The sequence below is a fragment of the Hyperolius riggenbachi genome, chromosome 4, assembly GCF_040937935.1.
Source record: "Hyperolius riggenbachi isolate aHypRig1 chromosome 4, aHypRig1.pri, whole genome shotgun sequence".
Classification (NCBI taxonomy): Eukaryota; Metazoa; Chordata; class Amphibia; order Anura; family Hyperoliidae; genus Hyperolius; species Hyperolius riggenbachi.
In genome coordinates, this window is record NC_090649.1 from 466,521,584 (window position 1) to 466,547,673 (window position 26,090).

At 45.3% G+C, this 26,090-nt stretch overlaps 1 protein-coding gene across 1 annotated transcript in view; it reads right to left on the minus strand.

Annotated features, from left to right (window-relative positions):
- The window catches only part of MIA3 (MIA SH3 domain ER export factor 3), a 129,784-nt gene that overhangs the window by 101,236 nt on the left and 2,458 nt on the right, over window positions 1-26,090 (minus strand). Inside the window, exons 2-5 of the mRNA XM_068233456.1 lie at window positions 17,897-18,027; window positions 7,651-7,743; window positions 3,012-6,336; window positions 131-643 (exon numbers count right to left, since the gene is read on the minus strand). Of these exons, the coding sequence (XP_068089557.1) occupies window positions 131-643; window positions 3,012-6,336; window positions 7,651-7,743; window positions 17,897-18,027 (4,062 nt within the window). The remainder of the gene's footprint in view (window positions 1-130; window positions 644-3,011; window positions 6,337-7,650; window positions 7,744-17,896; window positions 18,028-26,090) is intronic.

Here is a 26,090-nt window from a genome sequence, read left to right on the forward strand (position 1 = left end):
CAGGGCAGTGCTGTACAAACAGCACTAGTGAGGCTAGTGCTGTCTGTACAGCACTGCCCTGGCAGGCTCACCTGTTAATAGACTGCAAGCTGCAACTCATATCACCTGTACCTTTAAGATATACCCTCACCTGTGTGGGAATCCTCTTCATCCTTAGAAGCAGAGCTGGCACTGTCCTCATTCTGCCCAGCAATAACTGCATCCTCCTCCAGAACGGTGTTGGAATTTTCCTTCTGTGCCATTTCGTTGGCATCGTCCTCTATCTGTGAAGCAGTGGTGGTAACCACCTCCTCTTCCTTTTGTGAAACTATGCTAGAATCATCCTCCTCCTGCGAATCTTCACTGCCATCACCCTGCGTCCTCGAGAGGGTGACATCCTCCTTCTCCTCTTGAATAACAATGTTGGCATCTTCCTCTTTCTGCGAAGGAGTGGTTTCACCGACCTCCTGAGAGTTAGCTTCATCTGGCTTAGGTGTGGCTGGATCCAGTGGGTTCCTCGTGGGAGTGACAGATTCTGGCCCCACCTCCTGTGTGTCAGCTGGTTGCTCCACTGTATCCTCCTCAGCAGGTTGAGTTGTGATGGACTCTTCTTCCGCTTCGGTTTTTTCCTCTTCTGTATTTATTCCCTCGGCGAATGGTTTGTCTGTTAAGAGAAATAAGAATTTCAGTTACTACACACAAGTACTATGACTAATACCTAATAAGGTCATGCAAGTACTGCTTTCTTTAGGAGGCAATTTATAAAAGTTCAGTAAATGTGCAGTAGCCTGAGCAGCAACTATTGTGAGGTGACGCACCTAACTTTTCACCTAAAGTGAACACGAGATGAAAAGGATATGGAGACAGCCATATTTGTTCCTTTTTTAAAGAGACTCTGTAACAAAAAAAAGTTCCCCTGGGGGGTACTCACATCGGTAGGGGGAAGCCTCAGGGTCCCAATAAGGCTTCCCCCTCCGCTGTAGCTGCAGGCAGTCCAGCGCTGGCTCCCCTGAAGCGTCCCGCAATCCTGGCTCGACAAGCCTGAGAAGCGCTGATAAGCGCTGATTTATTTACCTTTCCTGGCTCCAGCAGGGGCGCAGTTGTGGCAAAACGTACGGAGATAGGCAGAAATACCCGATCTCTGTCGGGTTCGCTCTACTACGCAGGCGCAGGAGACTTGTGCCTGCGCAGTAGAGCGGCCCGACAGCGATCGGGTATTTTCGCCTATCTCCGAGCAGAGAGCCAATACTGCACCTGCGCTGGAGCCAGGGAGGTAAATATTTACATGCCCGCTGTTCGGAGGCGCACAGCGAGACCGCCATGGGACACAGGAGGACGGGGAAACCTCGATAGGATCCGGAGGCTTCCCTCTATTGAGGCGAGTACCCCCCAGGGGAGGTTTTTGTAGTTACAGGTTTTCTTTAACAATAAAAGTTACCTGGCAGCTCTGCTGAAGGATTTCGCTGGTGTAGTGTCTGAATCGCACACCTGAAACAAGCATGCAGCTAATCCAGTCAGACTTCAGTCAGAAACACCTGATCTGCTGCATGCTTGATCAGGATCTATGGCTAAAAGTATTAGAGGCAGAGGATCAGCAGGATAGCCAGGCAAATGGGATTGCTTAAAAGTTAATAAATATGGCAGCCTCCATATCACTCCCAGTTTAAGCGTAAAAATTGTGAAATTGTGTTTGCCTTTTCGATGCGTGAAGAAAAATATACATCTTGCAGCATACAATCACACATTGCATGCAAATTCTCATTGACATTAGCGAAAAAATGCATGTGAAAAAACACATATGAAATCAAATAGAGTCTGAAAAAGTGCATATGGAAAAATGTGTGTTTTTCCCATGGAAAAAAGTGTGAACCCTGCCTTAAGGTGGCCACACACACCATACAATTTTACTTCGATTCGATAAATACAATCAGTTGTCCAGAAAAATCTAAAGTTTTTTGTTTTCGATTGAGAAATTCAATCAAATTTCCTGGGGTTTTTTTTTTGGGGGGGGGGGGGGGGGGGGGGGGTTGGAGATATTGGAAAATTCAGACCAATTTTATCAAGAATTGTATGGTGTGTGATGGATTGTAAAATTGTATTCAAGAAGAATAAATGTAATGTAACTATTCCGTACATAACAAACTTAATCATTGCTTGTATAAACAACAAAAAGGATGGAATGATGAAAGATACCCTCACCTAAAGGATTATTAGAAACACCTGTTCAATTTCTCATGGCAGGGGATGTTTTCTTGGCACACTTTAGGCCCCTTAGTGCCAATTGAGCATCGTTTAAATGCCACAGGCTACCTGTGCATTGTTTCTGACCATGTCCATCCCTTCATGACCACCATGTACCCATCCTCTGATGGCTACTTCCAGCAGGATAATGCACCATGTCACAAACCTCGAAGCATTTCAAATTGGTTTCTTGAACATGACAAGGAGGAGTTCACTGTACTAAAATGGCCCCCACAGTCACCAGATCTCAACCCAAAAGAGCATCTTTGGGATGTGATGGAACGGGAGCTTCGTGCCCTGGATGTGCATCCCACAAATCTCCATCAACTGCAAGATGCTATCCTATCAATATGGGCCAACATTTCTAAAGAATGCTTTCAGCACCTTGTTGAATCAATGCCATGTAGAATTAAGGCAGTTCTGAAGGCGAAAGGAGGTCAAACACCGTATTAGTATGGTGTTCCTAATAATCCTTTAGGTGAGTGAATAATATATATATAAGCATGTTGCTTAACAATGGAAGCAACAACGCAGGAATATCACGTTAAAGCATAAATTTCAGTCCTGCGTTACGTGTTTATCGAAACAAACGTTTTCTCTCGATTTTATCCCAAAATTGCGGAAATTGAAAAATTGGATCGGAATGCTCGAATCAAATAAAAAAAAAATTGTATGGTGTGTGGCCACTTTAAGTGTTTGTGGAGGCCCACATATTATTCAATTTTGACTGCTGGTATGCAAGAGTGTTCCAAAACAAAGAAGCCTAAACAAATACAAGATGATAGTCTTACCTTCTTCTTCCCCTTCTCCTCGTGCGAGCTGAGAACTGTCTGTCAGCGTGGAATGCTTCTCTCTGAGCTTGTAGGAGATCTCCTGTATATCATCCAACAAAGCTGCTTCTATTTCATAAATGTCCTTATCTCCAGCCAACAGCTCCTCATTGTTTACATTTCGAGAATCCAAAACACTCTCCACAAATTCAAGAATGTTTGACTCCGAGGCTTCCAGAATCTGATCCAGAGCTTTATCGATATAATCAAGACGCACATTGTCCCTCCGTGCAAGCTTTAGTTCACTGTCCATGTCCTGGAACATGGCTTCCAGCCTCAGAACGTTGTCGGGACTGAGGTATTCTTTGAACTGTGTAATACGTTCTTCATCCAGGTATTCTCTTATAATACTCAACGATTTGATGGTATCAACATAAGACTCCTCATCTGAGGTTTCATCCAGCAGAGGCAGGTCTTCCTCACCAAGCCCTTCAGCTAATGTTTCGCCATCTTCCTTGTCGCCTATTTTGTCATTACTCTGGTCAGGGATGTCCTCCCTAACATCCTCCTCAGTTGTTTCAGCTTTATCATCAATCTCAAGAGTGGCTTTCTCATTTTCTGCCTCTTGTTCCTCTTCTTTGCTATCTGACCCATCAGGATTACTCTTTTTCTCATTTAGGGATTCAGCATCATCAACTGTTTCTTCATCCTTCTCTTCTTTAGGATCCTCCTCTTTTGCTTCAGTCGCGTCATCTTTTTTATACTCAATGTTAACTTGAGACGAATCCTCTGGTTCCTCTATTTTGTCGTTTTTACTTTCTAGCTCAGAATTTTTCAGTTCTTGTTCAGGTTCCTTTTCCTCATTCTCTGCAATGTTTAAATCAGCTTCTTCCAGGATCTCAGATTCAGGTTGGCTTTCTGCCAGTTCTCGTGATAGCCTGGCACTTGCAGCATTTTCGTCCTCCAATAAATTGTCCACGTTTTCATCTTCTATCTCTACTTTGTCGACAGATGTGGATTCCTTAATATCTGAAGCAGTTGTTCCTTCAAGATCCTGACTGGTCAAACTGGCCCCCTTCAAACTATCTTCAATATCATCTTTGGAGTCTTGTTTGTCTTTGTTTTCACTTGATATGACCAGTTCCTGGTCTGTTTTTTGGTTGGTGTAATTTTCCTCAAGAGTTTCATTTACAGCATTGCCATTTTGTAGTAAAACATCCTTCACAGTTGGCAATTTTTGTAATTCCTCATTATCTACAGGTTTACCATCATCTGCTTCATCTCCACTATCTCTGGATGTGTCTGACTCTGGAGGCGTAATTTCTTTATTATCTGTGTCTGAAGATTGCTGTGTATTTTCTGCCTCTTTCGGCAGTTCAGAAGTAACAGATTTAATTTCTTCTGGAACCTCTTCAGGCAATGACTCGATTTCACCTTTGTCTAATCGTACGTCTTCAGACTCTTCTTGATTCATTTCTAATTTAGAATCTTTTGGCACATTTTCATTTACAGAATCCTCCCGTTTTATAGATTCTTGGTCTTTATCAAACTCTGATTTAATTTCTTTGTTTTCTTTGAGATCTTCTAATTTAGGCTTTTCGTTACCTGTAGCCTTTCCTTCTATTTCTCCACTTGGGTTTGTCTCAGTTGGCTTAATGTCAGAACCTTCCAAAGTTTTTATCAGTCCCTCTGTTGTTGCTCTATCATCCTTTGGTATCTGTCTTTCTTTTACATCATCTTCAGGATCTACTGGCTCAGGTTCTGACTTTGACACTTCTTCTGTGTTTATAATTCTAGGCATTTCTTCAGTTGAAGACGTGTTGGCTTTGTTTTCAGATAAGCTGGTCGTAGTGCTATTACTCTTTGGTTCATTTTCTCCAGATTTATCTCCTTCAGCAGCTGAGGTTGTTTCTTTTAGAGGGTCTTCTGGAAAAAACAGATCATCTAAATGTTGATTGTGTGGTTTATGGCCTTCCTCCATACCAAGTAAATACAAGTTCTCATCGTCTTTTGACTGTTCAACGAAATCCTCCTCCTCCTCCTCTTGTTCTTCTGAATCAGTTCTGTCTAGATCAGTAACATCTTTTGTGATGTCCCCTCCACTGACAATTGCAAAGAACGTATCTCCCAACGTCGTAAGAATATTATTTTCTTGCTTCACTGGTGAAGCATGGCCCATGTCAACAGAGACCTCCTCTTCAGGTGGGGAAGCTTTTGTCTCAGAAGGAGGGCTAGAGGCAGAATCATTGTCAAAGGCTGACTGATCCAATACATTCATATCTGATTCTTCATAAGATAACAATGGTGGTTCAGATGATTCATCAAAATCATTTTCTTCTTGTGGTTCAAAAGGTTCATCTACTATGCCCTCCTCTTCAACCAAGAATTTAGCTTTAACCGTAACCTGCTTGGTCTCTTCATCATCGGACACTACAGCATCCCCTGTTGAACCAATTTCGGTCTTCAACCTTGTAATCCTATCATTGTCTAGTAGCGTATAAGAGTCTATATCTTTGTCTTTATCTTTAGATATATTAGTTTCTACCTGAGTAAGGCTGCCATTTTTGGCTTCTTCACTTTGTGGCACTTGTGATTCATGTTCCTTAACTGCTTGACGAAGAACACTTTCTTCCTGAGAATCTTTGGGATGACTATTTACACTGGGGGTATGTACATCTTTTGAAGAAAGAGTGTCTTCACTTATTTTGTTTTCATCCTTTATCTGATTACTTTCATCTTTTTTTTCTTCGCTGACATCTATTGATGGCTTTACAGAATCGGACTGTCCTGATTTTAAAGAATCAGGTTCAGCTGGATCATCCTTCTTATTTCCGGAATCTGCAACAGGTTTTTCTTCAGAAGGTACTTGAGAGCCAGAAGAAGACAATGTAGACTCTGTAGAAGATGGTTCTGCTGGTGTCAAATCTAAAGAAGAGGGTCTATCTTGTGTTGTACTAGAATCTGAAGGAGGCTGCTCCTCCTGTTTTGAAGGCAACAGTTTTTCCACTGGATCACTATCTTCTGAGGACAGTGTTTTTTCTGGAGGTTCTTTAGTTTCTGAAGGTGCTGGTTCCTTTGGCGATTTCCTAATTTCTGGAGAGGATGCCTCCATTGTGGGATTTCCATTTTTCTCCCCTGGTGTTTCTTCAGATTCTGAAGGAGATGTACCTTCTGAAGTTACTTTAGGTTCTGAAGCAGACTTCTCTGTTGGTGAGGATTCAGACTCTGAAGGAGATACTGTTTCTGATGGTCTTTGTCTGCCTGTGATGCTCTTGCTTAAAAGTTCTTCACAGTTATAACTATCAAATGTATCCTGCCCATCTTCAAAGCACACAAAATCTGTTTCCTATAAAGAAGAAGAAGAAAAAAAAAGATATAAAACATATGACAAATTCAGCCATTTGGTTACTTGACAAAGATTTATAACCAGTGAAACTTCTTGAAAGTTTTACGGTATTCATTTTCTAATTTGGGGGGTGGGGGAGCAGACAAAACGAAAGGGAAGGATGGAGGAAGAGGGGAGTTGGAAGGAGTAAAAGAGGGAAGGAAAAGGAGAGGGAAGGAAAAGTGGTGAGGAGCAAAAGAGAGAAAAGTCAAAAGGGGAAGAACAGGAGGAAGGCGGAGAAAAGAAGGAAGAGAAGGGAAGAATGAAAGAAGCAAAGGGAAGGGGAAAGGATGTGATAAATGGAGAAGAGGGGAGATGAGGAGAAATGCAGTGAAGCTACGGAAAAGTTAAAGGGAGAGTTGGAAGAAAACAGAGGAGAACATAGAAACCTGAAGGAGGGGAAGGGAGAAGCATAGGAAGGGGAAGAGTGAGGCTCGGTTCCCACTTGTGCCGGATCAGTGGGAGTGGACAGTGTAATGTCCGCTCCGATGGTCCGGCTGTAGCCCAGGGCAGATGTGTTACCCCCCATAGGCTGTATGGGGGAATGCATTCGCCTGCCCAGGATTACCACGGACTACACAGAACTGTGGTCAGTTTACTTCAACTTATTCCACAGTCCCGTTGCAGAGTGACAATTGTGAATGTCTTCCATTTATAAAATGGGAGCAGTTTACTGTCCATTTAGCAATGAGCGGAGAATGGACAAAAAAATGTCCGTCCTCAGCTCAAGTGGGAACAGAGCCTAAGAAAGATCAACATCTCAAAATTACTACGGAGCATAAAATTCAAAATATACGCAAGTGCCTGCATATTCAGGAGCTGACGCAAACTCACAATCAATTAACTGGTCCCACTGCACGTTTGTCATCTGCTAGTTAATTGAAGGGCAGCTCCTAAATTTTGGTTGGGCCACTGTCACTTCAGTTTCTTGTTAAGCAGGATTTTGCCTACTTGGTGAACCTTCCAACTCAAAAAGACAGCAAGCAGCACCCAATACACCTGAAACAGAGGACCATTTTGGCTAAGCATGTAAACTGAGGTCCCGACTCATAAAGTTGTAATGTTTCAATATGTCAGCCATCAAGCTTTATTTAAAAAGGCATGAGGGCAAAAAAAAAACAAGTGCTACCCATGGCCTTAACCAGTCAGACTTCAGCTTCCATCAGTCTATCGAAGAATTCAGCAGGAAGTGGATTCTCGTTAGTTCTGATGCAGCGGGTGTGGGTTTTCTTGCTGCTTTTTGCCTCATTCCATCGGGCGGAGAAGAACACTTACGTCGGTGGGAAACTGCACCTCCAGCTCTTCTTCTACGTATTTTTGTTGTATGTCTATTAAATGCTTTGGGAAATATCCAAAGAAGGTGCCGACCTGTAGGGAGACAACAGAAAATGTATTTACTGTATTATTCTAATTCTCACCATCAGTAACAACTAAATAAAGACAATGTTTAGGCTAATTGGTGTATACTGCCCCCTATTGTTGTAGTCTCCATGACACTGTCCCATTTGTAGTGAAGCCAGTGGCCCCAGCCTATCCTACCTTTCCACCTCAATTCACAGTATGGTATATATCTCACCTGTCCAGATTATGGCACCCTGGTCCTAGCACAGAGAGGGGGCGGATACCTGGCAGGAATGGAGGTGGGGCAGGAGATACCACACACAATACTATCCAATGGAAAACAGTGCAAAACACACAAGAGAAGCAAAGGCTCACTCCCAGACAGCAATCTGCCATATTAGTCTACAGACAGCCTTGTCAGCCAATCAGGTGTCGCATGCGGGTTTGGGGGTCCTGGGCAGTGGTAGAGCCCGGGGCCCCCTTCTGTCGTGCACCAGTGTTTGTGTTTACTTTCTTTTTTGAAGCATCCGGTACGCAGATGCAGATTAGTGGTTAGGGAGGGGGGTATATGAGAGGTATACCTGCACATGGCGCCCCCTGCTGGTAACAGTGAAATACAATTGGGAGTAGCGCAATATATAAGTTGCTGCTCAGAGGTAGGAGGCAGGTTCCAAACCTCAAGTGATAGGAATGTCAAAACAATGTATACCTCAGCGCAAATACAAATGACAGCACTACCGCTGAAAGTAATATAGACAGCTGTCGGGATTACTTCAAGATTTGTGCAAACCCCCTCTGGAAGACGTTAGGTATTCACCACTACAGGAGGAGGTACTGTATTGCTCCGGTTACTTTGCCAGGCTTTGAAGTAGGAACTTTGGCATGAGTTTGCGTATAGAGCATTTGTGATATCCTCACGACACTGCTGTCTATATTACTTTCAGCGGTAGTGCGTGTCATTTGTGTTTGCGCTGAGGTATACATTGTTTTGACATCCCAGCTGGTAACAGTCTACGATTATGTCCGACCAAAGCTCTCACCTGGTTTTTGCTGAATCTATACAACTCCTGCTAGATTTGATACTACAGACACGGGTGTATACTATTACACTTGATTGGCTAACAGGCTGTCTGTAGACTACATAACAAGGCATATTGCTGGCTGGGAGTGAGCTTATGCTTGCTGTGTGTTTTGCATTCAGCATTTAGATAGAGGCAGTGTGGGTGAATCCCTAGGTGGTAGAAGTACCGGGGCTCACCTGCGCTCCCCCTCTAGGTGTTGCATGCGGGTTTGGGGGTCCTAGTCAGTGGCAGAGCTCGGGGGCCCCCGCCTGTCATGTGCACCAGTGGTTGTGTTTTCCAATGGATTGCAGGGCAGGGCTGAAATAGTCAGCACTATCTCTGATCATTCAGATGGGACTGCAGGTTAACAGGCGGTCCATCCAGCCATAGCATACTATGTATGGCAGTAATTCAATAACAATCATGGCCTGAAGGTATTCAGAAGAAAATACAACCATATTTCATTTTACATCAGCCTTCCTCCAGGACAATGAAAGGAACTGTAATGGGAATGAATGACGACAGCTGAAAGTGAAGGTTATTAGAACTTGAAAGGGGTAATTATAGCTAAAATACATCAGGCCATTAGTGAGTCATTTTTACAGACTCCGCTGGAGTTGATAGACCTGAAAATAGCTGATGAGGGATTTATGGCTCGTAAACCACATGACTTAATTCTGCCACTAAAGAGGCAACAAAACACGAGTCAGAGCCAAAGATTCAATCTCATCTGTCAATTAAAGGACACCTGAAGTGAATGGGATATGGATGCTGCCATGTCTATTTCCCTTTAAAGCAGACCTGAACTCTTGCACAGGACAGAAGGAAAACAGAGAAATGCACCCTGTATGTATTTAGAGCGTTTAGCCTGTCTAATTCCCCCTCATCTGTGACTAATCACCAGTGTAATTTGATCTTTCATCTGTGTCAGCTGAGGAATCTTGGGAGATCAGCTAGTTTGTAAACAGGATGTTAACCCTGTGTCTGCTTCCATGAAAGCATGAAGTAGACACTGCAGATTTATTGCAGGATTTATGTATTGGATGTAACAAATGTTTTTCTTTTTAAGTGGATCCGAGATTAACTTTTACTCATTGCATAATTGTGTTCCTTTCATATAGTTTATAGGGCATTCCGCAAGCCAAATACTTCTTTTGTTTTGTTTTAATACTCTAATTCCCTATAAACTAAACAAGCCTCGCCCATAGCTCCTTTTGTGCCTTGTCACTGTAGCAAGGGCTTATGGGAGCTCAGTCTGGGCAAGAGGAGGAGGAGGTTACTAGCCAGAGCCGGGACAAGGTCCTCCTGCGCCCAAGGCTGAGACACCAAAGTGCGCCCCTCCATCCCTGCCACCCCAGCCGTCACACACTGATTGCTATTAGACTAAGAGGTGCCACAGGGCCCACAACCTCCCCAACACCTTAATATCTAGTTATATGGCTTGCAGTCACTGCCATGTATCCCCTTGTATTATTTCTTTCTGCTTCAAACACAATTAGGAATGACAGCTGAATGAATTCTGCGCCCCCTCCTACACTGCGCCCTGAGGCTGGAGCCTCTCCAGCCTATGCCTCGGCCCGGCCCTGTTACTAGCCATTGATTTCAGAGGCAGAGGGGAGGAGGGAGGAGGAGAGGGGACTGAATTTACACACAAGCAAGCTGATAGCATCTCCAGCCCTCAGCCTGTGACAAACAGAACATGGCTGCCCTCATTGTATCACAGGAATAAATAATCATAAACTTTTGAAGCGGTTTGCAGCTAGATATGCTGCAACTTTAGATAAGATATATACACAAGTTACTTGTTATAGTTAATATTTCATCTCTGATCCGCTTTAAAGGTTATTATGCTGTTGCTTAGCTTTTAGAGCAGGGAGGAAGTTCTGAGTTCAGGTCCGCTTTAAACAATGCCATTTGATCTTTCATGCTTCAGTAGTGTCTAATGCTGGGAATACACGAAGCGATCCGGCGGCTCGATTAGCCGCCGGATCGACTCCCGCCGTGTCCCCGCTCGTCCCCGTGGCCACCCGGATCGATTCCTGCTCGTCCCCGCGGGCGCTTCCTTATCTTCCGCGGGCATCTTGCGGGGAATCGATCCGCGCGGTGATCGGACATGTCAGAAATTATCAATCGAGCTATCAGCGGCTCGATTGATAACGCACTATCGCTACGTGTATTCCCAGCATTAGTCACACACCTGAGTATATGGCAAATCCAGTCAGAGCATCTAATCTGCATGCTTGTTTAGGGTCTATGGCTGAAAGCATTAGAGGCAGAGGCATCTGGACTATCCAGATGTTTCCCTCTACTGAGGTAAGATAAGTATTAATATGTTTTGGTTTTTTTTTGTTTTTTTTAACAGAGTTCTGATACAGTTTTAAATTGTAAGTATTCACAAGTACAAAACTGCTGCCTTATTTTTTTTTAGGTTATAAAGGAAATTTATCAGAAGGAGAGTAAGGAAACTCTGTAGAATGCAGAATGTGGGACAAAATGGCCGCCGTTTGGTCAGCTTATAGCTGAAGAGACATCTGCACGGCGGGAGGAGGGAGTCGCCTCTATATCATTCTGTCAGGGCACACAGGCTGGGTACTGACAGCTAATAATAATCCTCTCTGGAGACTTCCCAACGTGCAACATTAAAGCTGCCCTAAAATACAGGAAATTGAGTTTGCATGCCACAGATATTCAGGTTGTAACAGCAGCTAATATTACCTCACACACGGCACCAGTTCTGCACCAGTGCGACCAGTGACCTTCCTGCTGTCACCCAGCACCCACCTGCATACTTCACACGCTGACAGAGCTGGAAAACTACCTCTGATGGTAAAAGTCCTGATCACTATTACGTTACAAGTACACGTCTGCTCTCTGGCCAGACGATTTTGGCTTTTAAAGAGACACTGAAGCGAAAAAAAATTATGATAAGAATTGGTTGTGTAGTACAGCTAAGAAATAAAGCATTAGGAGCAGAGACATAAGTCTAATATGTGTTTCCAGTACAGGAAGAGTTAAGAAACTCCAGTTGTTATCCATGTAAATAGCCATTGAGCTCTGCAACTTTGAGGCCTCTGGACTGTTGAGCTGTGTGCTCAGAAAGCAGTTACCAGGCAGCAACAAGCAGTTACCAGGCAGCAGTGAGTGAGCTGAGCAGTTGTGAGAGTTTGAGAGGCATTTCACTGCCTATCAACAGTCTGTGGAAAAGAGGCCTGAAAGTTCAGGAGAGCTCTGACTTCTGATTAGGTTATCTCAGCTGTTTTGTGTTTTTCTTTTCCAGAAAACAGTTCAGGACAGGTCAAAAGTTCACTACCTCTTCTGCAAAAACTTTTATAATGCTGATTGTTGTGTAAACTGCAAGTATTAGAGAATGATGCAATGTTATAAAAAAAAAGCTGTATAACTGAAAATAAAAATATGAGAATCTTTTTTTTGCTACCAATGTTCTAGTAATTGCCCCTACTACACAACCAACTCACGATATCATAATTTTTTTTCCGCTTCAGTGTCTCTTTAAGTGTAACTCTGGCCCAAACATTTTTTGTGTAGCAGCTCCTAATACAACAGGGAAGGGGTGGAATGGTAAATAGAATAAGATGGTTCACCAAAGTATCTCCACTACCCAGAGTTCGTCTACACGGTAGCCTAACTCCAGAGTCACTACTGCCAGGAGTTCAGTACACAACAGCCAAGCTCTATTGACGCTATCCCAGCTACCCTGCGATGTGGAGTTCCGCTACACGGAAGCCAAACTCCACCACCTCCGGCGCCCAGAGCTGAGAAATTTACGAGACTAACATCGGCACCTATTGCGGCACCCACATTTCTGGGCCTTCCTCCTCCATTGCAACACACACATGGCTAGCCTATAGGCTAGTGATGCGTCTGTACAGCACCCTGCGAGTCCCAATCTGTGCGGGTGAATGTACTCGTACGTGTGTACAAGGGTTAAAGGACAACTGTAGTGAGAGGTATATGGAGGCAGCCATATTTCTTCCCTTCTAGACAATATCAGTTGCCTGGCAGCCCTGCTGGTCTATTTGGCTGCGGTGGTGTCTGAATCACACCAGAAATAAGCATGCAGCTAATCTTGTCAGATCTGCCAATAAGGTCAGAAACACCTGACATGCTGCATGCTTGTTCAGGGGCTATAGCTAAACGTATTAGAGGCAGAGGATCAGCAAGAAAGCCAGGCAACTGGTATTGCTTAACCCTCCTGGCGGTCTATTAAAAACCGCCAGGGGGCAGCGCAGAAGCTTTTTTTCAATTTTTTTTTTTTTAAAATCATGTAGCGAGCCCAGGGCTCGCTACATGATAGCCGCTTTGCAGCGGCATCCCCCCGCCCGCTTCGCCGTGAACTGGCAGGGAATGATCGAGCATGCGCGCGGCCGTTCCCTGTGAAACTGCAGCTCCAGGACTTGACGCCAATTGGCATTAGGTGGTCCTGGGGCTGCTGCCGCGTTCACGCCCGTTGGCGTGAGGTGGTCTTTAAGTAGTTGAGCACTCAGCAGGGGTTCCTTGGCATTTGTCCTCCTTCATGGGGGAAGTATAATAAAGAACATTATAATAGCTGCAAGGCCGAAAGCTTGCTTATTTTTATTCATTTTTAGTTAGCCAATAAATGGTATCATCCTGATTTAAAACTTCTCACATTATAATAGGGGATACGGTAAAAAAGAAGCACTAAATCGGGGGTCAGAATAATGAGCACATTAGTTAAAAAGGTACATAGCAAGGAAATGAACAGCGCTACTTAAAAACAGGCAAGTGCCTACCTGCAAAAGAGTGCAAGCCCCACCCGTGGGGTCGAACACACACCGAGCATACACATGACCCGTCCACCAATGGAGGAGGATGTTGGTTTCCTGTAACAGCTTGCATGCAACCCACCAAGCACTCGTCCCTCCCACTGCGAAGAAGTCGATCCTCCATGGGAGGGGCCTAACACTAACTAAATCCTAACCTATGTATATGCATAGCCTGGGTTAGGCCCCTCCCATGGAGGATCGACTTCTTCGCAGTGGGAGGGACGAGTGCTTGGTGGGTTGCATGCAAGCTGTTACAGGAAACCAACATCCTCCTCCATTGGTGGACGGGTCATGTGTATGCTCGGTGTGTGTTCGACCCCACGGGTGGGGCTTGCACTCTTTTGCAGGTAGGCACTTGCCTGTTTTTAAGTAGCGCTGTTCATTTCCTTGCTATGTACTAATTTAATTCGTTTTTGGTCAGCTGCTCCCACTTAACAGCCATGCTTTTGGTGTATATGCAGAGCTTCTGTTTGGGTTCAAGGGCGTTTGTAGTCCTGGGGGGGCTCAGCGCATCTCTGATTGGAGGCCATTCGGAGGCGGCCTGGTGTTGCGCTGATCCACCTTTTGCACATTAATAAAAAGCACTAGGATAAGGGGACAGTATAATGAGTGGCAGTGTAATAGGGGGTAGTGGCATAAACAGCCACACCTACTTTTACAGACCACGCCTCCTGCTAAATAAACGCAGGTGTTCCTGGCGATCCTAAAGTTATTTGCAGGGTTCCTCCAGGGTAAAAAGGTTGAGAAAGGCTGGCACAGAGCACTCCATACGCATTTATAACTTTAAATGTATATATTATTACATCTAATTTATAGCTTTTATTTGATCATTTTTGTCGTGAGTCTAATAAAAAAAAAAAAAGAACGTAATTGTCAAATCAAAATTTTTCTTTAAAAGATTGTAAAGTGTGTGGCCACCATAAGTCCACAAACCAGGGGCGTAGCAATAGGGGGTGCAGAGGTAGCGGCCGCATCGGGGCCCTTGGGCCAGAGGGGCCCCGAAGGGCCCTCCCTCAATTACAGTATTAGCTCTCTATTAGTCCTGTGCTCATAATAATCACTTCTATAGATACTTTTATTAGTGGTAATCATTAACACACTGTTCCCCATCCCCTTCTTGCACCTCTGACACTGTAGTTGCCATTGGCAGGTTTTGGTGCACTGTATCAATTGTTATGTATAGAGTGCTAGGGGGGCCCCATTGTAAAACTTGCATCGGGGCCCACAGCTCCTTAGCTACGCCACTGCCACAAACCATTTCCTAAAACATATTTGCTGTCCATCTTAACGTTTTTGTTTTCTCTTTCTATGTGAAGTAATGCAGTGTTACTGTGAGATTAGGAAGGGAGCCACTTATTTGCCAACTGGGCGAGGTACAGATAATTACTGTATACATAGTATACCCAAGTGGCGCTGCATTCCTGCTCTACCCGGATGACCTCTGTGTTTCCTCCACCTTTTCAGAGCCTTTCGCACACCAGCGTTGCTCTCGCTCATGATGCAAATGTTTAGAGCGAACCTAAACCCAGAACTTCCTCTCTGCTCTAAAATATATACAACAGCATAATAACCTTTACAGAAAAAAACATTTCTTTGTTACAGCTAACAGAACTGCAATAAATCTTCCTGATTTCATGAGAGCACAGAAAGAGTTAACCTTCTGTGTTTATGTCTTAGCACAAAAATCGGCACACACCTCTGCACAGTTCAGACAGAGCTGACAGCTCAAATTACACTTAACCACTTGAGGACCCACCCTTTACCCCCCCTTAAGGACCAGCGCTGTTTTAGCTGATCTGTGCTGGGTGGGCTGTGCAGCCCCCAGCACAGATCAGGGTGCAGGCAGAGCGACCAGATCGCCCCCCTTTTTTCCCCACTAGGGGGATGATGTGCTGGGGGGGTCTGATCGCTCCTGCCTGCCTGGGTGTTGCGGGGGGGGGCACCTCAAAGCCCCCCTCCACGGCGAAATTCCCCCCCTCCCTCTCATCCCTGTCCCCCCTGGCAATCTGGGCTGCACAGGACGCTATCCGTCCTGTGCAGCCAGTGACAGGCTGTCCCCTGTCACATGGCGGCGACCTGCGGCCGCTGATTGGCCGGGGATCGCCGATCTGCCTTACGGCGCTGCTGCGCAGCAGCGCCGTACAATGTAAACAAAGCGGATTATTTCCCTTGTGTTTAAATTTAGCCTGCGTGCCGCGATCAGCGGCCCGCAGGCTATTCACGGAGCCCCCCGCCGTGAATTGACAGGAAGCTGCCGCTCGCGCGAGCGGCTGCTTCCTGATTAATTAGCCTGCAGCCGGCGATGCAGAACTGCGTCGCTGGTCCTGCAGCTGCCACTTTGCCGACGCGCGGTATGAGTGCGCGGTCGGCAAGTGGTTAAGGTGATAACGTGGTGGGGGGTGTCGCGTTCATCGCAATATTGCACGCCACTACCTCTGTGCATTAGATCAAACGCATTGGACCAAGGTTTTCCAGCTTTCTTGATCGATAAGTTTAACTGGTTTCGTCCAGAACTCAGTCGAATCATTGATTGAGCATGCTTGTTGCGGCACCAATCTTTATTAGAGATTTGCATGGTCGGCAAGGCTGAAAAATTGCTAGATGTATGGCCAGCTTTAATGAGTTACAGATAATTCCACAATGCTTGCAACAATCGTGTATATTGTAATCTCAGTGGAACCAGGCTGAAAGGAAGTGCATCTGATTGGCCTAAACAAACATATTGTTATGTTACATTAGTTATGTTAATTATAATAGATAGGTAATCTCTTACCCACCCTGTTTTAAAAGAACCGGCAAATGTTTGTGATTTCATGGGGCAGCCATCTTTTTCATGGTAGCAGCCATCTTTTTGGTTGAAAGGAGGTGACAGGGAGCATGAGACACAGTTCTAACGGTCCCGTGTCCTGATCACCCCGCCCAGCTGTGCCCGCTAGGCTTCAAATCTCAAATTAAAAATTTATTTAAAAAAAATTTGCTCCAAAACAGCAGAAGGAGAACAACATCATCAGAAATCCCATCATGCTTTGCACAGCATCAGGGGGAAAAATGCCTGGGCAGTTTTCTTCTGTGCAGCTAAAAATGAGGCTTGGGTAAGAAAAACAAAGTTCTGATGCTGTGAAACTGTTAAAGAAACATCAAGACTTTTCAGTGCTGCTGAGTAGATTTTTAGTCTGGAGGTTCACTTTAAGGTGGCCATGCATCAGGCGACTTGGTGGCCGAGCGATCATCTGATATTATCAAATTGGATGAAAATCGGTGCTGCCAAGAGCATGCGCGATCAACAATGCGACCAATTTCGGGCCGAAATTGGTTGAATGTATCGATCGGACATGCTGCAATATGTTGGGTCGCCATGGTCAATCCGATGCACGGTGGTAACGGTGAACAACGAAAGTATTGAAATCCCCAGCGCTGTGTTCCCCCACCCTTCCCCAATGTAAAATGCCCCCCGTGCAGTATAAATTACCCGTCCGTGTCTGCCGATGCCTCTGGGCTCCATCTGCATTCTGCATACACGCGCCCCATGTGGTTGCCAGAGTAACATGAGCGCATGTGTGATGTTATACACGCCCATGTACACGTCAGCAACCATGTGGGGCATGTGTATGTGGATGCCAGCAGTGGACACAGGAAGGTAAGGTATATTAACTGGGAGGGAGATGGCGTCCCAAAAAATAGGTGGTGGTGGATGAGCGGTACATCTGTATTATGTGACTAAAAATAGCAAAAAACATAAAAAATAAAAATGGCTTACCTCAAAGGAAGGGGCAAAGCCAATTTCAAACAAAAAGTTTTATTATTCATCAGACACTATCAATGATAACGCGTTTCGCGGAACACAGTCCGCTTCCTCAAATCAAATACAAAGCAGTGTCTTTATACTGTAGACAGTAAGTTAGGAGCGCCTAAAAAGGTTAAAGGTAAAGTATATTGCACCGGGCAACGAGGGGGCACATTTGACATTGGGGAGAAAGCGTCACACCGCTGAGAAATCGATGAAATCAATCAGGAATCGGCCTGCAGTGTATGGACAGCTGACAGATCTCACTCTAATCAGATTCGATCAGAGAGAGATTCTTCTCTTGGTTGACCTGCCCATCATTACTTTGCTCTGAGCTGCATACAATCTGCATTTAACTAGCAGACAAGCCAGAATGTTATCATCAAACTGACCACCTCTAGGAGGCAGCTGGCGGTCCAGCAATGAATACTTGCTGCCGATCTGTCAGAACCAGACATGTCCGGGAGGAGAGAGCACAGACGCTGGACACACACAGATTTAGCATCAGAAAATAAGAAACATCTACTTACTGTTCCTGCCCAGAGATCGCACCTCCCCGACAGCTTGTGATAAACGTAGACTGATTCATCCTTCTTAAAATTCACGAAGCGGCAGTCGGGACCCGTGAAATCTTGTGTGGCCTTCCCCCTGTACATCAATGCTGGGAAAAGCAACAGAGATTAGATCATTACTGTCGAAAGAAAAGAATCAAAGAAATCTAGGAAATCTAAGAAAGAAAAGAAACAAAAAGAGAAAAGAATCACAAATATTCACAAAAAAATCAACATATACCGTATTTATTCAAGGAAATCAATAAAAGTATTATTATGTATTGATACAGAACTGACCTCTTCCGCAGCACTTTACAGAGCACATAGTCATGTCACTGACTGTCCTCAGAGGAGCTCACACTCGAATCCTACCATAGTCCTAGTCTAATGTCCTACCATATTATTATTATTATTATTATGTATTTATACAGTATAGCGCTGACATCTTCTGCAGCTCTTTATAGAGTACATAGTAATGTCATTGACTGTCCTCAGAGGTGTTCGTTCACAACCCAGTCTCTGCCATAGTCATTGTCTAATGTCCCACTATAATAATATATATATAGCACTGACATCTTCTGCAGCACATTACAGGGTACATAGTAATGTCACTGACGGAGCTCATAATCTAATCCCTATGTTGCATATATATAAGCTGTCTGTACCACCAGCCTGCAAACTAACAGGATATAAGCCCGACGAAGGCTGCAAGGCCGAAAGCTTGCTTATTTTTATTCATTTTTAGTTAGCCAATAAATGGTATCATCCTGATTTATAACTTCTTGCTTCTACCATAGTCATAGTCTAATGTCCTACCATATTATTGTTATGTATTTATACAGCGCTGACATCTTCTGCAGCACATTACAGAGTACATAGTCATGTCACTGACTGTCCTCAGAGGAGCTCACACTCTAATCCCTACCATAGTCATAGTCTAATGTCCTACCATATTATTGTTATGTATTTATACAGCGCTGACATCTTCTGTGCATTGCCAGTGTGTGAAATTATACTTTTTTTTTTTTTTTTTTTTAATATTGTGCTTTTCCTAATATTGTGCATACCTAACATACTAGCATGTGCCACAGAGATAAAACAAAAGACTTCCTATTTCAAGTTGGAAAAAAAAAAAGGTCATTCACATGAGTGATTACCAGGAACAGCTGGGAGAGTGTATGTAAACAATGCAGAAGCCTGCAGCTACCCCCACTGCTCAGCGCATCCCCCATCACTATCCTCAAGGTCCTGGCTCTCTCCACTGACAATGAAAAGCAGCTAGCAGCCTGGCAAATGAGGCTTCACTAGATCCTCTGCTGTGTGATGCTGGGAACACAGGATGCTTCTTCCTATCTGATGGACAAGTAATCTGACAGGAAGTTGTATTGTGTGTGCATGCCAGTACTGCTCCCAATCAATAACGGGATTGATTTCCCGATGATAACTTTGCAAACTCAATCCCTTTATCAATCAGAAACAGATCGGACAGGTCGGAAGTAATCACCCGATTCCCGTTGATTGGCTTGGAAGTTGCATCGTATGTTCCCAGCATGACAGCCGGGCATAAGTCCTGCACAATCCTTCCTCGTCATTTAGACCTCTCGCACCCGGACGGCTGAACTGCTGGATACCCGGTTTGAATTCCATCCAGGGCACTATCTGCACGGAGTTTGTATGTTCTCCCCGTGTCTGCGTGGGTTTCCTCTGGGTTCCCCCCATATCCCACAAACATACAGATAAATTAATAGTCTTCCCCCTATATTGGCCCTAGATACCGATACATACACTGCAGAATACATACATAGAATTATGGTAGGGATTAGAGTGTGAGCTCCTGAGGGACAGTTAAGTGACAATATACTCTGTACAGCACTGCTGCGGAAGATGTCAGCACTATATAAATACTAAACAATAATAATATGTGCCTGTTGGGCAGTGTAGCTTACCATCTGCCAGCCACCCAATGCCTTCCAACTGAAATGTAATGACAAACTACAAATCCCATGACAGGGTTTGTAGATTACTTATTGCAGTGCCGCCCCAGGTGGCGCCGGTTACTATTTTACTATGTAGTACCCAACAACCATTGACACTTGAACACTCATTCCTAGTACCTAAGACAACATCCCCCCATCTCATGCGTAAACCTAATCCCTCCTCCTAGTGTCTAAGAAGAACTCCCCACTACCACCACCCAAAGCCTGACCACCCCCCCCCCCCCCCCCCCCGCTTAAAAAGAACTCCACACCTAACGCCTAATCCGCCCACCCCCACGAGTGCCTAAAACGAACTTCCTAACCCTGTGCCCAAACAACTGTTATTGTAGCTGATTGGCTACAACCATAACTTCCTGTGTAAAAGCCAGTCTAGCCACATCAGTTGCCCAGCCCACCGCCTGATTACCAGTAATTAAAGTGAATCCGAGGGGAGAGGGATATGGAGGCTGCCATTTTTATTACCTTTTAAACTATACCAGTTGTCTAGCTTTCACCTGCTGATCCTCTGCCTCGAATACTTTAAGCCATAGACCCTGAACAAGCATGCAGCACATCAGGTGACTGACATTATTGTCAGATCTGATAAGATTAGCTGCATGCTAGGTCAGCAGGGCTGCCAGGCAAATGGTATTGTTGAAAAGGAAATAAATATGGCAGCCTCCATATCACTCTCACCTCGGGTTCACTACACCCAGTTGAAGTTCGCAGAGGGCGGACGCAACGCGTAGGTGGGCGGGGATACAACCCGCAGCTGCTCTGGAGCGTTCAGGAGCGTCTCTCAGCAGGGAATTTTTGTTGGAGGTGCTGGCCCGATTGGGAATCTTGTGGCCGGGAGCCTCTCCCTTCGGGATTGAGGACCGGTGAAGTCAAGTCAGCCCCAGCTGTGCGCACAGCAGCCATCGCAAGACACAAGTTGGATGAAGAGTGGTGAGTCCCGCACATGCGGGTGAAGATTACACACTACCCAATGTTGTTTCTTGGTAATCAACCTGTCCCCAGCTGATAGTTATGACGCCCACGGACTGCCCACGATCCCGCTCAGGATGATGCACACCCCCCCCCCAGCAGTTTAGACACCAGTTAGAGGTACCGGTACCGCTGTATGGGTGGTGGATTGAGTGTGAGGAACGTGGAATGTCTGTAGCAGGAGCGCTCCAGTGTTTTTAATTGGTTTTATTGCTACCCCCATGTGTGTCTTTTTTGGAACAATAAAGTGTTATATATCACAGCCTGTGGAGTGACGGCACATTTTTCTATTTTTCTGCTATCCCAGTTCACTGTTGCTGTCAATCCTGCTTAGCAGTATACAGGCTTCACTACGCGGTTGAGTAAGTGCAGGCTCTTAGTTTGTTCGGGTTCACTTTAAAACAGACAGTTATTAGACACCTGCTGATCTCCGCACCCATGGGACCTGATCCGGGGTTTATAACCCCACAAGTATTGGTGCGTGCTTGACGCACGCCTCAGGTTGCGGCTGGGTGCGGCCATCTTCAGCTGTGACTCAATGCGATGCACCCAACTCCACTGACAGTACCAAGCGATAGCAAGGACAGTGCATGGGAGAAGGTGACAGGCGGCGCAGTCACAGTGACATGGGCAGGCCTTTGGATGACAGAATTTTTCAGAGACAAGTGCATGCTGGGCTCAGCTGTGCGACATTTTCTCACAAAGAGAGAAGGCAGGAAATGAAAGGGCAGGACTCTCGCTGTAGGCGAATACAACAGCAATCAGCTCAAAGCATCCAATTGTCGACTGCTATTTGAGTTATGTCTGCTGTAGGGGACAGGAAATGACTCTACAGACATCAGACTGTCACTCACAGGGATCAAAAACAATTGTTCCGCGCAACAAGAATCAAATATGTACATTGGCTGTACTCAAGCGGCGTGTCTGCATACACTTTCATACTAAACTGTCACCCTAATAATATCTGAACATAGGTAGAGGGCTTAACGTTCTCCAAAGCAGGAGATTTGGGACCTGTGGTGAACCCCTGCTTCTGACCACAGGTACATGCAATGGAGTAGAGCTACTTGTGTAGCAGAACACATCGAGTAGCAGGTGATGGATTTGTGAGGCTCTGATTGGCTGGCCATGATCATGTGTTACCTCTGTTTCCTGTGCAGTCTAAAGCAGGAAGTAATGACAGCAAATCAGAGCTGTACAAAGCTACCACCTGATCACATGCTTCTCCGTGAGTTCTGCTACACACAGGTGATTTCACAAAGGACATCTTAAGTGAGAGGATATGGAGGCTTTATTTTCTTTTAACTGGTTCGGGACCGCTGCAGTTTACAACTACGCATGTTCAGTCCTTCCATGCGCCCTTCTCACTCATGCTCCCAGCACTACAAGCATTCTGCGCTGCAGTTACGCATGACTCCCAGCCAAGTTGCGAGCTAATGGAGCTGCTAAAGAAAGTACGGAGGGAGCCCAGAGGACGCCAAGGGACCTAAGGGGGGGCGGGTGGGGGGGTTCAGGGTCCCTTGTCCCTTTAAAGGGGACAGAGCGTGCAGTACTAAATGAGTTATACAATGCAGATTGCCTGGCTGTTCTGCTGATCATCTGCCTTTTACTTTTAGCAATAGACACTGAATAAGCATGCAGAACAGGTGCTCTAACTGCATGCTAGTTTCTGGTGCGATTCAGACAATACTGCAGTCAAAGAGATCAGCACAACTTCCAGGAAACTGGTATTGTTTAAAAGAAAATAAATATGGCAGCCTCCATATCCCTCTCACTTCAGGTGTGCTATAACAACGTTATAGTAATCATATTGGCGCTGGCTGGGGCTATTAAAACCCCCGCCGGTCTCCTCCTCGTCATCATTGAAGCCCATGAACGAGGCACCTGCAGGTGACCGGCTGTTAAACTGCCAAATGCAAAGCAATGAACATGGTTACAAGCAAGGACAATATGTTTGCATAGTGTCTTGTTCAGCACTGACGCACCTAAACTGGTGATGAGTCACAACAATACAACCACCGAGAGGCGCAGAGCATAACATTCATGAACAGTCAGTTCTTGAGGGCAATTTTTTGGAAGCAAGCAAAAAAAAACAAAACAAAAAAAAAAAGACACATACAGATTTGATTGGCTCTGACAAGGGAGAATCAATTTTAAGATCTGCCTGCTGACATTCAAGGCTCTACACCACATGGGACCCAAATACATAGCGGATCTGTTGTCACTTTATGCCCCTCCTCCACGCACCCTCCGCTCTGCCAACAAGATGAAGCTGGTTATTCCCAGGATACACTTAACATTTGGTGCTCTGGCCTTTTCCTACGCAGCCCCTACTCTATGGAACTCACTTCCACAATCAGTACGAGAGGCTCCTTCTCTGGACAGCTTTAAAAAAAGGCTAAAAACTCACCTCTCTTCCCTAGCCTTTGAGACTGCATAATGCAGGGTCACAGTGCTTTGAGTCCCCAGGGAGAAAAGCACTATAATAAAATTATTGTTATTGTTAATTGTAATGGCTAGATGGCTGGGCCAAAACTATTCCAAAGCACCAAGTCATGTGGATCCGGAGGCTACCCTCTTCCAAGGTATATAATTTTTTTTATTTTTTAGGACTGCTTCAGGTTTACGTTAAGGGCCCTTTTACACTTAATGCGTTGGTATGCGTTAGTACGTGTTGGTATACATTTTTCCCATAGTAGCGCATTTTGAAAAAGATTTATAGTGGGGACTGTGCCATAGGAAAACATGGGCATTACTTTGAAAATCAGTTTTCTTTCAGTTATAACTGACAGCAACTGATTAAAGGACAACTGAAGTGAGAGGGATATGGAGGCTGCCATATTTATTTTCTTTTAAACAATGCAGGTTACTTACCTGGCAGCCCTGCTAATCCTCTGCCTCTAATACTATTAGCCATAGTCCCTGAACAAGTATGCAGCAGATTGGGTGTTTCTAACATTATTGTCAGATCCGACAAGATTAGCCGCATGCTTGTTTCTGGTGTTAATCAGACACTACTGCAGCCAAATTAGATCAGCAGGCCTGCCAGGCAACTGGTATTGTTTAAAAGGAAATAAATATGGCAGCTTCCGTATACTAAGTCCTAGCTTCAGTTGTCCTGAACTCAGTCTGTGTTTGCCTATTGTAAAAGCTTTCCTCTCCCTGATTTACATTCTGACATTTATCACATGGTGACATTTTTACTGCTGGCAGGTGATGTCAGTGAAAGGATATGCTGCTTGCTTTTTTGGCAGTTGGAAACGGCTGTAAACAGCTATTTCCCACAATGCAACGAGGTTCACAGACAGGAAACTGCCAGGACCGTGGTCTTCACAGTTTCCTGTGGGAGGGGTTTCACCACAATATCAGTCATACAGCGCCCCCTGATGATCCGTTTGTGAAAAGGAATAGATTTCTCATGGGAAAGGGGGTATCAGCTGCTGACTGAAATGAAGTTCAATTATTGGTCACTGTTTCTCTTTAAGTGTGAAAGGGGCTTACAAGGGGCTTGTGAAAGGGGCTTGCAAGTCCTTGTCCTACAAGGACAAGGACTTGCTGCTCATCTCTCAGTACCAGACACCACAGGAAGGACCCTTTCGCAGGTATTCTGAAGTCCATGCCTATTCAACAGCAAATAGCACTACAGGGCAGAGCAGGATCATCCACTAGGAAACCTAGGCAGGTGCCTGGGGCCTAGTAGGTGTCAAAGGGCCCCCCAGCCACATGCTCTGACCTCTCTCCTCTTCAGCTTACCAAAAAGACCAGACGGGTTCCCCAAATCTACTACCTTGCCTAGGAGTACCCCATTACATCTTACTCCATCTCTGACTGCTGCAGGGCCTGGCGCTAACCTTAATAACCACAAACCAAACCTTCTCCTCATATAACCTGTACACAAAAAACCTGGATAAGAATTCTTTCAGACGGGAGGCTGCACTGCGCGCATTTAAATGCAGCTGAATTGCAGTGGTAGTAACACCATGCGTGGTATTACCTGGCAGCAGAGGGCTGCGGCACATTACGTCTGAGCGCGGCTGCGGCAGCGCTTAGATGTGACTCTATGGGGGGAGCGGGGAGGGCACCTGTCGGGTACTGGTACCAAGCGCTAACCAGTGCCCTCGCCGGAGCAGGAGAGCAGCTGAGAGGCAGTGAATTCACCACCTGTCAATTGCCAGAGTGACAGTGGCCTAAAGGACTTACTTTCTGACAACTTTAGATTTGGGAATATAGCATAAACTTAGTTATTTGGTTGTTTTCAATGTGCTTTTAAAGTGTTTTGGACTACTTGTTACAGTTTATACAATAATGTAACATTTAACCAACATATGTAATAACAAACAAAATGAAACAGCATTGTATATTTTGTACTGTACATGAAGACAACTTTGTATCTCTGAAACATTGTAACCCAAGATCTTGTTAAAGTGAATGGGAACCGCATTTAAAAAAAAAATGAAGCAAGTACTTACCTAAGGAGAGGGAAGGCTCTGGGTCATATAGAGCCTTCCGTCTCCTCTCTCGGTGCCTTCTATCCTGTGCTGGCCCCGTTTCAATCCCCCGCCGAAAGGGTATTTGGAAGTCTTCGGGAGCCGTGTCCTCCCAAAGACTTGCAGCTTCATACTGCACAGGTGTGAGCGTGCAAGAGAGCGTGCTTGCGCAGGCGCAGTACAGGGCCGCCCTTCTTCAGAAGCACTCGGGCTCCCTGAAGACTTCTGAAGCCTCCTTCGGCCGGGTAAAGCAATATTTGACTATTTAGTCAAATACTGCTACCGGGCGAGCCAGCACTGGATTGAGGGGACCCGGAGAGGAGCCGGAAGGCTCTATACGACCCAGAGCCTTCCCTCTCTTTGGGTAAGTATCTATCTCATTTTTTTTAAATGCGGTTCCCAGGTGACAGTCTGTAGCAGGGCTGTGGAGATGGAATTGAGGAGTCGGAGAAATTATGGGTAGTTGGAGTCGGAGATTTCATAAAGGGCTGGTGCACACCGAGCGGCTTTTTGGGCGTTTTCAGATCCGCTTGCGGCTGCGGATCTGCTTGGTCAATGTATCTCAATGGGGTGGTGCACACCAGAGCGGCAGGCATTTTGCAGAAACGAAAAATGCCTGGGTGAGGCATTTTTTGGATTGCGGATGCGTTTCTGCCTCAATGTTAAGTATAGGAAAAACGCAAACCGCTCTGAAAAACGGCACTTCAGAGCGGTTTTGCAGGC